General features: G+C 32.1%; 1 protein-coding gene across 1 annotated transcript in view; it reads left to right on the top strand.

Moving 5' to 3' along the window:
* LOC134694042 (ecdysone-inducible protein E75-like) overlaps positions 1-15,338 on the top strand; it is a 58,795-nt gene that overhangs the window by 15,651 nt on the left and 27,806 nt on the right. The window contains exons 3-5 of the mRNA XM_063555039.1: positions 4,113-4,201; positions 9,563-9,669; positions 15,020-15,057. Coding sequence (XP_063411109.1) covers positions 4,113-4,201; positions 9,563-9,669; positions 15,020-15,057 — 234 coding nt within the window. The remainder of the gene's footprint in view (positions 1-4,112; positions 4,202-9,562; positions 9,670-15,019; positions 15,058-15,338) is intronic.

Here is a 15,338-nt window from a genome sequence, read left to right on the forward strand (position 1 = left end):
TAAGTAAAAGTAAAAGACAATATTTGACTGAAATATAGCAATTTACTGTTTACAAAATATTGATATTTTTGTAAAACAGGCTTTTATACCTCAGCCATAGATTTCCTTAGCTGTATTTGGCAAAACTTTTAGGAATTTTGGTCCTCAATGCTCTTCAACTTCGTACTTCATTTGGCCTTTTTAACTTTTTGGGATTCGAGCGTCACTGATGAGTCTTTTGTTGACGAAACGCGTGTCTGGTGTATATACTAATTTAGTCCTGGTATCTATGATGAGTTTATTTATAGCAAGTTGTCATTGTCCATTGATAGTGCATAATCCAGTGACTTTCCTTGGGTAAAAGTGTGATTTAAAGACAGGAATCATAATTACATTACATTGCTTCTGTAATATTATCAAATCAAAATTTTACGGACATACACACCAAAAGTGGGGCATTATAGTAAATATTCACATTTTTCCTCTGTTTAGCTATTAGGGTTTCAAACTTCACATTTATACAATCATAGATCAGTAAGATAACACTTTACCTTTTTTTTAAGTTCATTTAAACATAATATATATTTACTAGGGTTCACCATAAATAGAATGAAAATAATTTACATGAAAAACAATTTGTATATATATATTGATAAATCTGTAGCAAAAGTTATTTTTTATGTAAAATAAACATCCTTGAAGTTTTATATTAATAATGAGACAGTGAAATTAATTCTTGTGTAAAAAACCTTGAAACATCTATAAATCCTGTTTCCAATTATGAGATTAAAAAATGATAAGTAAATTGATGGTTTTGAAGTATTAGCCTTTTATGGCCGTGACATTTAAATCATGACATAGCCATGGATATAAATAATTCTGATGGTCTATATATAGGTGAAAAATATCAGGTTTATGACCTTTTGTTTTGGTAAAACTATGAGGGACATATATTTCAAGGATATTTGATATTTTTGATGTTTGTTTCATTTATAAGTCATAATGAATGCTGTTTAAGGGATTGGAACACATTTTATTATTTTTTGTGTCATGATTGTTGGTGTATAGAATTATTACAAAATGTTCAGCACTAATGGATTCAGTATTTGAGAAAAAGGGGGGATAATTGTAAAATATCTTTCAGTTTAGGGAAGCTTAAAACTTATAATTATCTGTGATTATCTTTATTCATATTAACTGGTATTTAATTTATTTACATTTTTACCAGAACATTCTAAGCAATTTCACCCTTTGAATGCTCTTCACCTTGCAGAGTTCTCTAAAAGTGATAGCTTGTCTAAAGGTTTTTAGCCACCAAAGTTGCAAAGGACAGAAACAAGTTTGATATTTTTCAATATGAATAATAGTGAGGACCAGCAGATTTTTATTAAAACCATTGAAGAATAAATGATTTAGAGAAGTCTGAGAGCTTGCTTCAGTCCTATTAAATCTGTGACACAGAATATAAGTTACAGTTAATGACTTCCAAATGTTACTGTAATATATATATTGCAACACAATTAAAACACTTACATTGCAATTTTAAGCCAGGACCCTCATTCATAACAGGGAGGCTGCAGACTCCCCATTTTAAGTCGGGACTCTCAGTCATTACATGAAGGCCACAAGCTCCGCCTAGTCATGCCCCTCACTCAATACAGGGAGACTGCAGACTTCCCATTATAAGTCAGGACCCTCAGTATTACAGGGAGGCTGAAGGGCCCACATAGTCAGGTCCCACAGTAATTATAGGGAGGCTGAAGGGCCCACATAGTCAGGTCCCTCAGTAAATATAAGAAGTCTGCAGGGCCACATAGCCAGGTCCCTCAGTAATTATAGGGAGGCTGAAGGGCCCACATAGTCAGGTCCCTCAGTAAATATAAGAAGTCTGCAGGGCCACATAGCCAGGTCCCTCAGTAATTATGGGGAGGCTGCAGGGCCCAAATAGTCAGGTCCCTCAGTAATTATAAGAAGGCTGCAGGGCCCACATAGCCAGGTCCCTCAGTCATTACAGGGAGGCTGCTGAATCCCCTAAGTGAGGCCCCCCAGGTCACCAGAATAAAGTGATATGTAATTAGGTTAACAAGTGTACTTTTGCCTCCCACAACTATTGACATGTCATCATACAACAATCAGTCGTGATGCATCTTACTACTTATAGGAATGGAATAATTAAACATTGTACTCAGTCTGGTAAGATCTTCTTTATTGAAACCATCTTTTTATGGATGTTTAAAAACCGCAGTCTATTCAATTCTGTTTCATACAAGTTGGTAAAACATAAACTTCTGATCAATACTAATTACATGTACATGTGTTGTTATATAGATATATTTCTTATTTATATTTTCTTCCTTAAATATAATTATATTTATATCTTCCTTACTACAATTTGTTCAAGACAGTTTTAGATAATTAGAATCAGTTGATTAGTTAAAACATATTTTATTGTTCAAAAACGACAAATAGATAAGACACAAGTTTTTCAACTTAGTAACATCTTCTCCTAATAAATGAGTTTATAGATAAATGTAGGTCAATGATGTGGGGCCTTTTATAGCTGACTTTGCAGTTTTGGTTTTGTTTATTGTTGATGGCAGTACAATGTCACAGTCTGCACCAAAACTTTTTTCAACTACTAGTCCGAAGACCAATATTCTAACATTTTTCTTATTGGTCCAAACAAAGTTTTGCAAAATAAAATAAAATTTTACTAGTCAGGGGCAAAGAACTAGTGGCTAACCGTGCAGACTGTTCAATGACTTCTAGTTGTTTATAAAATGTCTGTGTCATTTGGTTGCTTGTGGGGAGTTGTCTCATTGGCAATCAATTACCACATTGTCTTAATTGTTTATACTTCCTTAAAAATCCAGGTAGATGTAACTTATAAGTGTATAACATAATGTTGATTTATTAATGGGGTGTTGGTGTTTAACACCACCTTCAACACACTTGGCATTATCATTGCAGCCAGTTTTATAGGCAGAAGAAGTAAGAAAGACAATTTCTTTCTTGTCCAATTTCAATGAAAAATGACCAAAACATGCAAAAAGAACATTTTTTTCTAACTTTTGAATTTGAACTTTTACTTGGGCAATTGATGATTTATCATAAAAAAAAACCAGTCACCATATCATAAATAACATCACCAATATGTATATGAAGCAAGACAAGCAAAACATATGCAGGCCAATTCTTAAACTTGTTAGCTTTATAATTGATATTGTGGCCTTAAAGAAGCTTAATATGATACTACTTGCTTTCTTTATTCACATCAACATTATTAAAAAGGGGAGAGTGAATAACTTAAACAGTCTGTGTAATCTACATTTTGTACTTTGTCATGATATATCTGAAGACAAAAACAATAATTGCCATGGTAACATCTTAATGTTTTTGTCATTTAAGGAGTTTTGTGATGATCAATGCACTGTGTTTCTTATTGAAAACAAAAATATTTGAATCAGTCATGATTATAAATCTTCAAGTATATGTATATATATATAGAAGTAGTATTTTTAAAACTGTCAGACATACATGTTACCTATGATATGTTCATATATATATTGATCATACAAAGCAAAACTACAATTGTCTGATGTCTGGCTCAAAAGGAGAACAATTACAATCTCAGGTATCCACTACTAAACAATCTCATAATGTCTGAACAGTTCAAAATTAGTTCTTCTTGTACATGTGGATCACTTTCACTATAACAGCAAATCATGTAATTTTGAGATTCAATAGTATGAAATGACAGCGGTCAGTCAGCATGGTCAGTCAGTGTCTGAAGAATTCATTATTACTTCTTCCAGTGAATTTCATAAACTTATAAACTAACAAATCATTTATTCTGAGAGTTATGGATTTAAGAAGGAATGCATGATTTTTTATTATTTAAAGTCAGATTTAGATGAAGTAGTTTGATTTAATTGATTAAATTTACATAATTAACAATAGTTTCAGATATGTATGCAATATGTGATTTATTTTTTTATTTTATTTTTTTTGGGGGGGGGGGGATATTTTTTTTTTATAATGCACATTTAAACTGATTCATAATGATTTACAAAAATATATCTATGTTAATTTTTTGGTTTGTTGGTTATAATAAGAAGTTGACTATTTTTCAGAGTTTGATGGTGATACTGTACTTTGCCGAGTATGTGGGGACAAGGCTAGCGGCTTCCACTATGGGGTACACGCTTGTGAAGGCTGCAAGGTAGGTTTAACTTTTACAATGTAGACCTTGAAGCAGTGCTGAGCTATATGTAGCTGGTTTCAGTATGACCTTTAGCCTGTAGCCAGGAATTTCAAAGGGGGGTATTTGGACTCATGAACTCGACATTAACAGTCACAATTTGAACAAAACGTTGACTTTTACAGTGCTTATTTGGTTTCAAGGAGGGGGGGTAATATGAATTTTCAACAGATTAACCTGTTTCCTTAATTGCCCAGGACCTTAATTTTTAAGCAAAAAACAATCAATTAATATTTTACTGTATCTATAGACTTTATTTGAAATTTTGTATGAAATTTGCCTAGAAATTATATTGTTGAAAATTTATAATAATTAGTTAAAAGTCATTGGTACATTGTAGGTATGCAGAGGCTGATTTAGAGTGTATTTTTAGGGGTTCTGACCCCCCCTTTTTATGAGAAAATTTTGGTTGACTATATAAGGAACTGGAGCGGGCCCTCCTCTTAGGCAGTCAGTGAACCTTCCCCCCCCCCCCCTTTATGAAAATTTCTGGATACACCACTGGACTACATGACAAATTAATTTGACGCAGGACAAAGTACATTAGTATTGGAAGTTGTTAATGACACCTGTTAACTCGTTACATATCAAACATATTTTTACATATTTTTAAACATTGATGATGGAGAAAAACAAATAACTTTAATTTGATTGGTTGACTAATCCAGGAAGTTAATAACTATGTTACAATCGTTAATTGCATAAACAAGTTGTATATATATCAATAAAAAGTGAAAAAAACAGGGTCAACGACTCAACAACAATAAGATTGTTAATGCAGGTTTATTTTTGATGGGCCAACATCAATACAAAAGTCAACATGGTCTATTTTATAAGGAACATTTACATATGTCCTAATAAGATGGACCAAGTTTCCAGCTTATAGAGCCAACATCAATATTATAGTCAACACATGTCATAATTAGATGGACCAAGTAACCAGGTCATAGGGCCAACATCAATATTATAGTCAACACAGGGCTATTTTTAGATTGGCCAATTTGGCAAGTCTGAGGTCAACTTTAATAAATTAGTCAACTAATGTCTATTTTGAATTGGTCAATTTGGTAAGTTCGTGGTCAACAAAATTTAGATAGTCAAGACATGTCTATTTTAGTTGGGTCAAGTTGGCAGGTCTTAAGGTGTTACCTAACACTACAGGGAGATAACTCTGTAAAGTCAGCTGAACGTTTTAATTACATTGTGTTATTAAGGGAATATTAAGCTTCTCAATGATCAAAATTGGTGTTTGTCAAACTGCTATATAACCAGTGTAATTTTTCTGACAAAACGGTTGGTTCAAAGTTTTTGAAATTTTTATATTTTTGTTAAAGGGTCAATTACAAAGTTTTATGAAAATTAAACGAGCCAAATTAATTTTAGTCAAAGTACCACCTTAAGAGCCAACTTCATTGTTAATACAGGTCAATTTCAAATGATGATGGAAGGTTTAACGACCTTGACTGGCTATACATGTACAGCCCTCGCAGGGTTGGTCTGTTTCAATCTTAAATAGATCAAGGTGGCAGGTTATATAGGAGTTCAGTTACATCAATAAGGTTATTAACACAGAAGGGAATAGGGTCAAGTTGGCTTGTCAAAGGTCAACACTGACCACAGGCCAACATCCATAACCTTGTTAACACAGGTCTTTTTCATATGTCTTGTGTAGTTGGGTAACTGTCTCATCTCATTTTTTAAGTTATTCTTAAATCTATTCCTCATTCTGGTTTTTTTCATTCAAAAGTTCAATGATCCAGAATAAGAATTAATGCCATTTCTGCAAAGTCTACATTTCAACACCTTGTATAGAAGTTTTATATTTATAGGTTATATGTAAATCACATCAGACATTAGAAAATGCCTGTACCAAGTCAGGAATATGACAGTTGTTACCCATTCGTTTGATGTGTTTGGACTTTTGATTTTGCCTTTTGATTTTTGATTTTCCTTTTTGAATTTTCCTCGGAGTTCGGTATTTTTGTGTTTTTACTTTTTATTTGCACAAAAATATCAAATTAGATTTTTTGTTTACCCTTGATTTATCAAATGTATGCAAGATACATTGTATTTTAAAACAATGAACAAGAGACTTGAAAAGAAAAAAATGCTGAAGATGAGTGATTGTCATTTGGAAATAAAAATAGCCTTTATTTTTTCTAACCCATCAAATATTAATTTTTTAGCTAAAATTGTTTTATTTTTACCATTGTTATTACACCTCATGAATAAATTTGTTGTTTTTGTTTACCTCCTATTAACCTTGGCCTACTTTTCCAATGTACTTCAAATTATTATTTTTACCAATAATCTGAGATTTGCCATGGTTTTTTGTGAACTTCTTGTAAAAAGAATGACTAGAGGGGGTGAAAACATGTCATTTATAGGTAATTATCAATAAGTATTACTCTGCACCTTATAAATCTTTGTTAATTGTGCATTTTACACTTGAGTAAACACAGTAAATATGTGTCTATATATTTGATGCACCCTATATATTCAAGGTCGTCTGTCAAATTACTTCTGAAAAACAATTTTAGCTAAGAAGATTATAACCTATCATTAAAATGTGTCTAGATACCTGTGAGAATTGTTTAAAGAAAACTTCTCAAAGGAGGAATAGTTATCTTTACATTTTTATAATAAAAAGTATAACAAAAATACTGAAATCCAAAGCAAATTAAAAAAAAAGTCCATAGAAATAACAAAATCAAAAGTTATTAGGTAAAATAAACTGTTCATCTTCTCTTTAAAATTGTTTCATTACATTTTGTGATGTCTGGGTCTTTTATAGCTCAAACTCACTAGTATATGGGTTTTACACATGATTGAGTTGAAGGCCGTACAGTGTCCTATAATTGCCTATATCCACCTCATTTGACCTCTGATGGATAGCTGTCTCATTGTCAATCATACCTCATATGTGATCAATATTGTTAAACTTTCTCAATTTTCTTTTCTGATGAGTTAATTATATTCAAGGTTACATAGCATACCTGTAGTGAATAGGTAAAAATTGATTGCAAAACTTCATAACATGAATTAGGTTGAACTGATTTATAAGTTATGATATAAGAGGGGGGTTGGAGGGGTCCAGATCCTGTATTCTTGGGCTTAATAACATGAAATTCTGAAATCCCAGGCTTTAATATATGATGTCCCGAAATTTTAGAAAAAGAAATCCTGGATCTCAAAAGGGTCAATCCCGAAATCCCAAGCTTAAAAACACCCGATCCCAGAGTCCCGATAAAGGTCCTATCTCCCCTCATATACCCATCACAAATCTGTCATCAATGAAGAGGACCAATTTAATTATTACAGCTACCATGTTTTTAATAATTTTTCTTATTCAATAGCTTTAATATTTTGTATTTGATATGTTTTTTGTGTGGCAGGCATCAACATATGGTTCATTCATCACTTTGTATGTCTACAAGGTGCAATTGTAATATATGTTTGTCTCACTGTGATACAAGTGAATAGAATAATAACTATATATTTGTTCAGCATCAAGTCAATGGATCAAAGCTCTGTCACTGACACACATTTGGTACTTCCCTTTTTCTGAACATTTGAATTGCAAGGAGGGATAAATTATGGTCTTGCTTTCAAATACTCAGCTTTAAAATAATTAAGGAATCGTCTAAATATACTGGATGTTTCTATTCATATTCTAATCCATCAATTTTAATAAAATTTTGCAACACATTATGTATGGTTGTACTATTAATTTACTGTAAATTCTGAAATATTGTGATGTTTTTATTCTGTGAAAAATTCAACAATGTCAGTTGTGAATTTTTCTTAAAAAAAAACAATATTGTGACATGTCAACGATTTGAAATAAATTTATTCATTTACACTACATGTATTTTGCTGTTATTAGTAAACTTTTCAACTATATATAATTAGCTAACTTGACCATTAATATTTAAAAACATCCATTTACGTATTAAAATATTCAAATATCAGTCGAGTATCTTCAGCTGTTCTGTTAATTTAAATGAACTTATAGAACCTTCTGACCTTTTAATACCACCATATTATATATATAGGATGTAGGCTAATATGCAGAGAAAAGAATTGATGTATTGTTTAATCAAATATATCGGGTAATGGGATAAATTTTTTGCTGACATTTTCAAAACATCCATATCTGATTTGCCAGAATCTACTGTATAACATGACTGTACCCAGTTATACTTTGAGTTTATGATATAAAAGAAGATGTGATATGACTGCCAATGATGCAACTCTACTCAAGATACCTGCTTTGGCACAACAGGTCTCTTGAGTAGAGTTTCATCATTGGCAGTCATATCACATCTTCTTTTATATCATAAACACAAATAACACAGAAATTAACAGTTATAGGTCATTGAACAGCCTTCAACAATGAGCTGATCCCATAGCGCATACATGTATTCAGCTATAAAAGGCCCAGAAAGTCATTGTACAGCCTTCAACAATGCATGCAGAGCTGATCCAATAAAGCATAAAAGACCCCCAAATCACAAAAGTAAAAATTCAAACGAGAAAATTAATAGGCTATAATAGAAAATAGAACCCAGTAATTCTGTTTGTATGACATTGTGCCTTGGTCGCCATCCTACTATTTTTATCATTAACTTCTTTATCACAGACAGTACACAAAGTTTACTATACTAATTCAGCTAATAAGTAGATTATGGAATATTTTTGAACATAAGATTCCAGTTAATATCTTAATTTAACCATTGTGTGTTAACAGAAATTGTTTCAGTTTTTATGGGGTATTGATGAGGCTGTTGTCTTAATTGACTTAAATAGAAGTGCAATTAGGTTATGTGTTACTAAGGGATAAATGGTTGATTAAGTTTAAATCAAATTGGTAGAAACTGAAATAAATTCTGTTTATTGACAGCTATTTAGAAACTTGTGATTTAAGGAAAAGATGATATTATGATGACTTTCCGTATTCTGTTTTCAATATTTTATTTTGTGTTTATCTAGAATCAAAGCTTCTTCAGAATATACCAAACTGAAATAACTAAAAAATCTAGTCAGACAGAATGATTTTTTTTAATTTTCAACTTGAGTATAAGTGTATGGATCTCTATGAAATTGAACCACAATATTCCATAAGTTCTACTAAAAAAAGTCGCAATTGATTTTGAGGAGTTCATTTATTGTTCTTACTTTATAAGTTACGATTTGTGGGCCAAAAACTTGGGTTTTGGAGTATGTAATATCCCGACTATTTAAAAAGAATTAGTGTGTCTCTTCCAAAGGGGGTTTAGTATGTTGTAAAGGAAATTATCAACACATGTTTTATCTTTTCAGGGATTTTTCCGTCGCAGTATTCAGCAGAAGATACAATACAGACCTTGTTTAAAGAATCAGCAATGTAATATCATGAGAGTCAACAGAAATCGATGTCAGTACTGCAGGTAAGGATACATTAAGTTATACAAGTGAGAGGTTTGGCTAGCTTTAAAACCAGGTTTAATTCACTATTTTCTACATAAGGAAGTACTTGTACCAAGTCAGGAATATGATATTTGTATCTGTTTGCTTGGTGTGTTTGAGCTTTTGATTTGCCATTAATAAAAGACTTTCCATTTGAATTTCTCTTGAAATTTTGTATTTTTGTTATTTTTAATTTTTAAACAACAATTTGTTAGATTATCTCCCTTGTTATCTTAAAACAATTGCTTGTAAGATTATTTCCCTTGTTATTTTTAAAACAATAGCTTGTAAGATTATCTCCTTGTTATTTTAAAACAATAGCTTGTAAGATTATCTCCCTTGTTATTTTAAAACAATGGCTTGTAAGATTATCTCCCTTGTTATTTTAAAACAATAGCTTGTAAGATTATCTCCCTTGTTATTTTAAAACAATAGCTTGTAAAGATTATCTCCCTTGTTATTTTAAAACAATAGCTTGTAAGATTATCTGCCTTGTTATTTTAAAACAATAGCTTGTAAAGATTATCTGCCTTGTTATTTTAAAACAATAGCTTGTAAGATTATCTGCCTTGTTATTTTAAAACAATAGCTTGTAAGATTATCTGCCATGTTATTTTAAAACAATAGCTTGTAAGATTATCTGCCTTGTTATTTTAAAACAATAGCTTGTAAGATTATCTGCCTTGTTATTTTAAAACAATAGCTTGTAAGATTATCTGCCTTTAAGCTAAGATTATCTGCCTTGTTATTTTAAAACAATAGCTTGTAAGATTATCTGCCTTGTTATTTTAAAACAATAGCTTGTAAAGATTATCTCCCTTGTTATTTTTTTGCAGAAGATTTGATGTTTTTTTAGTTGTTTGTTTTGTTGGGTTGCTGTCTTCATGGTCTTATTAATTCATATACTGTAAACCAACTAAATTTTTAAGCAACTTTCCCGAATTAACTAATAAGTCTAACACAAATTATTGTGAATATGTAAAACATGAAATATTTTCTTATTCAAATTAATGTAACAAATTCTTGAATATTGTGAAATTAATTCTCAAGAAAAGGACTAGTAGGGGTTGTTTTGATAGTAATTAATCATCATGTCACTTTTATGACCTGAAATGTGTGGCTGTTAAAGGCAAAAGGTTGGGTCAAAAAGATCATGAAATATTTAAAATGACCTTGAAAACTAAAAAGTAAATGACTGTTTCATGCTTTGCCCAACCGGACTTTTAAAGGACATTATACAATTGTTCGGAATATATGACGGTTTTGGTTTAAGAGTCATCTGCAAAGACAATGCAAAGAAATTTGAGGGAACACAACAAACAATGCAGCTTTCTGCCCTTAAGGTAACACGATACCGAATGACGTTACGCCACGAGTTATCGTTCCTGACGTTATCGAATAACGTTCACACATTCAAGCCAATGCATCAGTATTTGCAATCACAAAGTGATAAAATTAAAAAAAAAATATTGGGTATTTATGTGACATTTTTAATGGTAACTTTTTCTGGATACTTGATGGAGCAAAGACTTATGGCCTGACCGATGAGGAAAATGTTAATAACTTTTTTTATTATTGCTCATTGTTTTAAAATCTTTAAAAATGTATTACTTTACTTTTAAATATTCTGTTTCTTTAAAATTTAAGCATCTGAACGATTATCTACATATAATAGACTGAGTTTTATCACAAGTCTTTATTCTTGGTATATGTTTGCAATAAATACTTTTTCTTGATCATGATGAACCATGAAATTTTGTTTTGAAAGTAGAAATCTAATCTATAGAAACTTAGGATGATGTGTAAAAAAACACGGGGAATTGTTGGTACATCTATTAATTCTTGTTAAAATGGTCGTCTAAAACACCGCTCTGGAAAAATGGAAAAAGGAAATTTATCTGGATGACAATACGGATAGAATTAGTCGATAATGCACAATACAAGCAGACTTTGCAACTCATACAAAAATAGTTTGTTTGTATGGATTGTTAAGAAAGGGGTTTACTTGGTTATTTTGCCGAATATATATCTTTCTCTATGTCCCAGTATAAAAGGTCTCTGAAATTCATTATTCTGTACAGAGTAGATCCAATATCGTTTCGGAATTATTTTGAAAATAAAGTGCTAGATTTGTAATGCTATAGACCAAGTCTACACAGGATATACAGCAACATCAGAATTAAGGCTGAAAAAGTTAACGTAGGCTGAGAAATACATGGGAACTTGATTTGGCAAAAATATAATGAAAAAAGCAGGTCCCGTTACAGTATGATTAAAGCCATCCCCAAGTTGCTACTTGCGCCCATAAACGCAAGTTGATAGTCGGGACTGGCTATAGTCAGACTGGTTTCGTTACAATTTTTTTTCTCTCCAAATTTACAATCAAACGACTGACTAATTATTATTCAAACGGAAAAAAGAGACTGAAATAGCTAGATCTTGAAATCCTCTAGATTTGATTTTCGTGTTAATTACGCTTGCATGGGTATTTGGTGGTATTTTTTTAATTTTTTTTGTGATTTGAGGTGGAAATAATGTACATGTACAAGTTTGGAGACAACCCGATTGAAAGAGAATTAACATAGTTGCCTTTTTAGGCCCTGAGGGACATATTGCTCACATACTTAGGTAGCAACCATTTGATTTTCTGGGGGAGGGGGGGGTGGGCTATGGATTTTTTTTCTAAACAAACTTCTTTTATCGGCTTTGGCGAAAGACAATCCATTTTTTTGGCGACAAGTCGAAAACAATTTTTTTTCTTTCAATTTTAGCATTACATATAGTTGCAGATGAGGGTGAAACAAACATTTTTTTTCTCAGGGTCAAAAACACCCCCCCCCCCTCCCCCCGAAAATCAAATGGTTGCTGCCTTATCGTCTAGAAAAGCCCGAGGAGTTTCATAGTATTGAAAGGAGTTTTTAGAACAAGCATGCAAAAGAAGAACAAGTTTTTAGAACAAGCAAGCATGCACAAATATATATATATATATTTATTAGGGTTGAGATCTCACAAACATGTTTAACCCTGCCGCATTTTTGCGCCTGTCCCAAGTCAGGAGCCTCTGGCCTTTGTCAGTCTTGCATTATTTTAATTTTAGTAACTTGTGTACAATTTGGAAATTAGTATGGCGTTCATTATCACTGAACTAGTAAATATTTGTTTAGGGGCCAGCTGAAGGACGCCTCCGGGTGCGGGAATTTCTCGCTACATTGAAGACCTGTTGGTGACCTTCTGCTGTTGGTTTTTTTATTTGGTCGGGTTGTTGTCTCTTTGACACATTCCCCATTTCCATTCTCAATTTTATATAAAAAAAAATCATATACATGTATGTATATTGTAATACTAGTATAAAATGTATTAGCATGAGTTTTAGAAACACGATGGAAAGCGAGACTCGCCGAGCTTTCCACTTGTTTCGTAGCGAGTGACAATGTATACTGCACATAATTTTATATTTTGTTTATATCCTACAATTTACACCCCAAGGCCTAGGGTGAATAGGGATAACAATATGGTCACTTGGGTCTTCTTCCGACCGGCAGTAAAATGCTTCCAAAGTGAGGCGTCCATTTGGCTGTGAGGGATGTATTATTTATTGTAAACTGCGTCTTGAACATGCATAAAATATTTGCCACTGGACGTAAAGTTACCAGCAATCAATCCTACAATTCAAAATCGCCACTTGAAACTAATAGAGCACGCAACATCATATTGTTTCACCTGTGTAAATTCGACCGTCAATCCCACACTTGATAGTCTTTTTGCTTCATGTTTAAATTGTGCACCTATTTTTTAAAGGTACGCATACCTTTTGGATTTTCTTATTTTTTTTTGTTCATGGCAGGTTGCCTGATTAGGCATTTTGATAGATTATAAAGGCCCGCCCAGTACAGACTCCGGATAACATCTCCTGCATGTGGAATTTCAAGCTTGAGCTTTTATGTTTCGCAGTTTGTTTTACTTATAAAGAATGCATATATGATCTCAAGATTTGTTTTATAAAATAATTTTCACAAATGCCAGACTGTTGAACTAATAGTGAAATTTTGCATACAGTTTGCAATGTTTGTCCGACTTGCTTAGCAAGCATCTCGCACATTTACACCACGCAAAGTACACTATACAAATGTACGTAGCAAGTCAAGAATGAAAGTTTTGAATTTTTCTTTGAGTTTTTTTATTTTATTTATCATGCATGAACTATTTGCCACTGAACAACCATCCAAAACAGAGTAATTATACCACTGTCAACTGAATCGAATTTTTAAAGTACTATTTTTCTACATGGATGAAGCAATGACAACACCATTTTCATAAAAGATGGAGTTAAAAACTCAGTAATTCAAATGAATCACACGTAAAACATTTTATGTTATTTTCACTCGAATTTTACCAAAAATATGAAGGTATTTAATATGCTCGTTAAGTGTAAAAATCAGACGAGATTAATGTTAAATTCATGTTAGTGAAATTTCTATGTGTAGGACGAAATAAATTATATCAGTAGAATCTCATCACTAGGAAATTTACGGAAACCTGACAGGGGAAACGAAAATAAAATAAACACCCTTCAGATCCCGACACATTTTGTGTTTTCCATTTCTCTGGAGAAAAACGTTACATTCTGTATTCAATAACGTCACACGTTTTAGGTCAAATTCTAAGGGTATCAATCAATTTTGAAGCCATTTATTTCAAAAACAAGGATGGTGACATATGATTTTCTATACATGTATGAATTCAGTTTGTAATTCTGAATATTATGTTAGTTTTTTGTTGTTCTCCGTATATAAGAACATAGCCATCCATTGGAAAATCTAAAAAGGTTAGCCGAAAAACAGGCATTTCCCCTATATACCTAAGTAAATTTGTCGCCCAAATCGACGTTTTCCAATGAAAATACCAAGAAAACAAAAATGGTGCCCCCCATTTTTTATTACATATTTCGATGTAACTCGGTGCAAAGAACGCGTATGCCAAAAAGTTTGGAAATCGGGAGATATGCCATTCGGTATCGTGTTACCTTAATTCACACTGTTATAAAATATCAAGGGAGATAATCCAACTACTTGTTGTTTTAAAATACCAAGGGCAGATAATTTAACAAGATATTGATTTAAAATAACAAGGGAGATAATCTTACAAGCTATTGTTTTAAAATAACAATTTTCCTGGGGAGGTCAATTGTTCTATCCCATTTCTCGGACTACCTCCACTTACTAGTCAAAGACCAACTAACAAACAAACAATCATACAAACGCATTTTTTATAGGAATTTAATTTGGTTAGAATTTTCAATCAAAATTAAATTATTTTCACTTTATATTGCAGGTTGAAGAAATGTATTGCAGTTGGTATGTCCAGGGATGGTAAGTAAAAAACTTAAAGTTCTGTTGAAATAATGGATCTGTGAATTTTCTACCTTGTTTTCAGGTATTCCATGAGCAACAATTTTCCATTGGTATTTGAATTCTTAATTTTGCAAAGTCTGCATTCAGCCTTTAGAAAATTTGTACTCGTTTTACTGTTTAAATTGCTGGTTATTCTGTCCCCATTTAATCCATGTATCCCCAGTTTCATTTTTGTGCTAAGGATTCATGTCCTTTTAAAAGTTGGGGGACAACATAATATTCTGGAAAACCCAAGGAAT

This window comes from Mytilus trossulus, chromosome 13 (assembly GCF_036588685.1).
Source record: "Mytilus trossulus isolate FHL-02 chromosome 13, PNRI_Mtr1.1.1.hap1, whole genome shotgun sequence".
Classification (NCBI taxonomy): Eukaryota; Metazoa; Mollusca; class Bivalvia; order Mytilida; family Mytilidae; genus Mytilus; species Mytilus trossulus.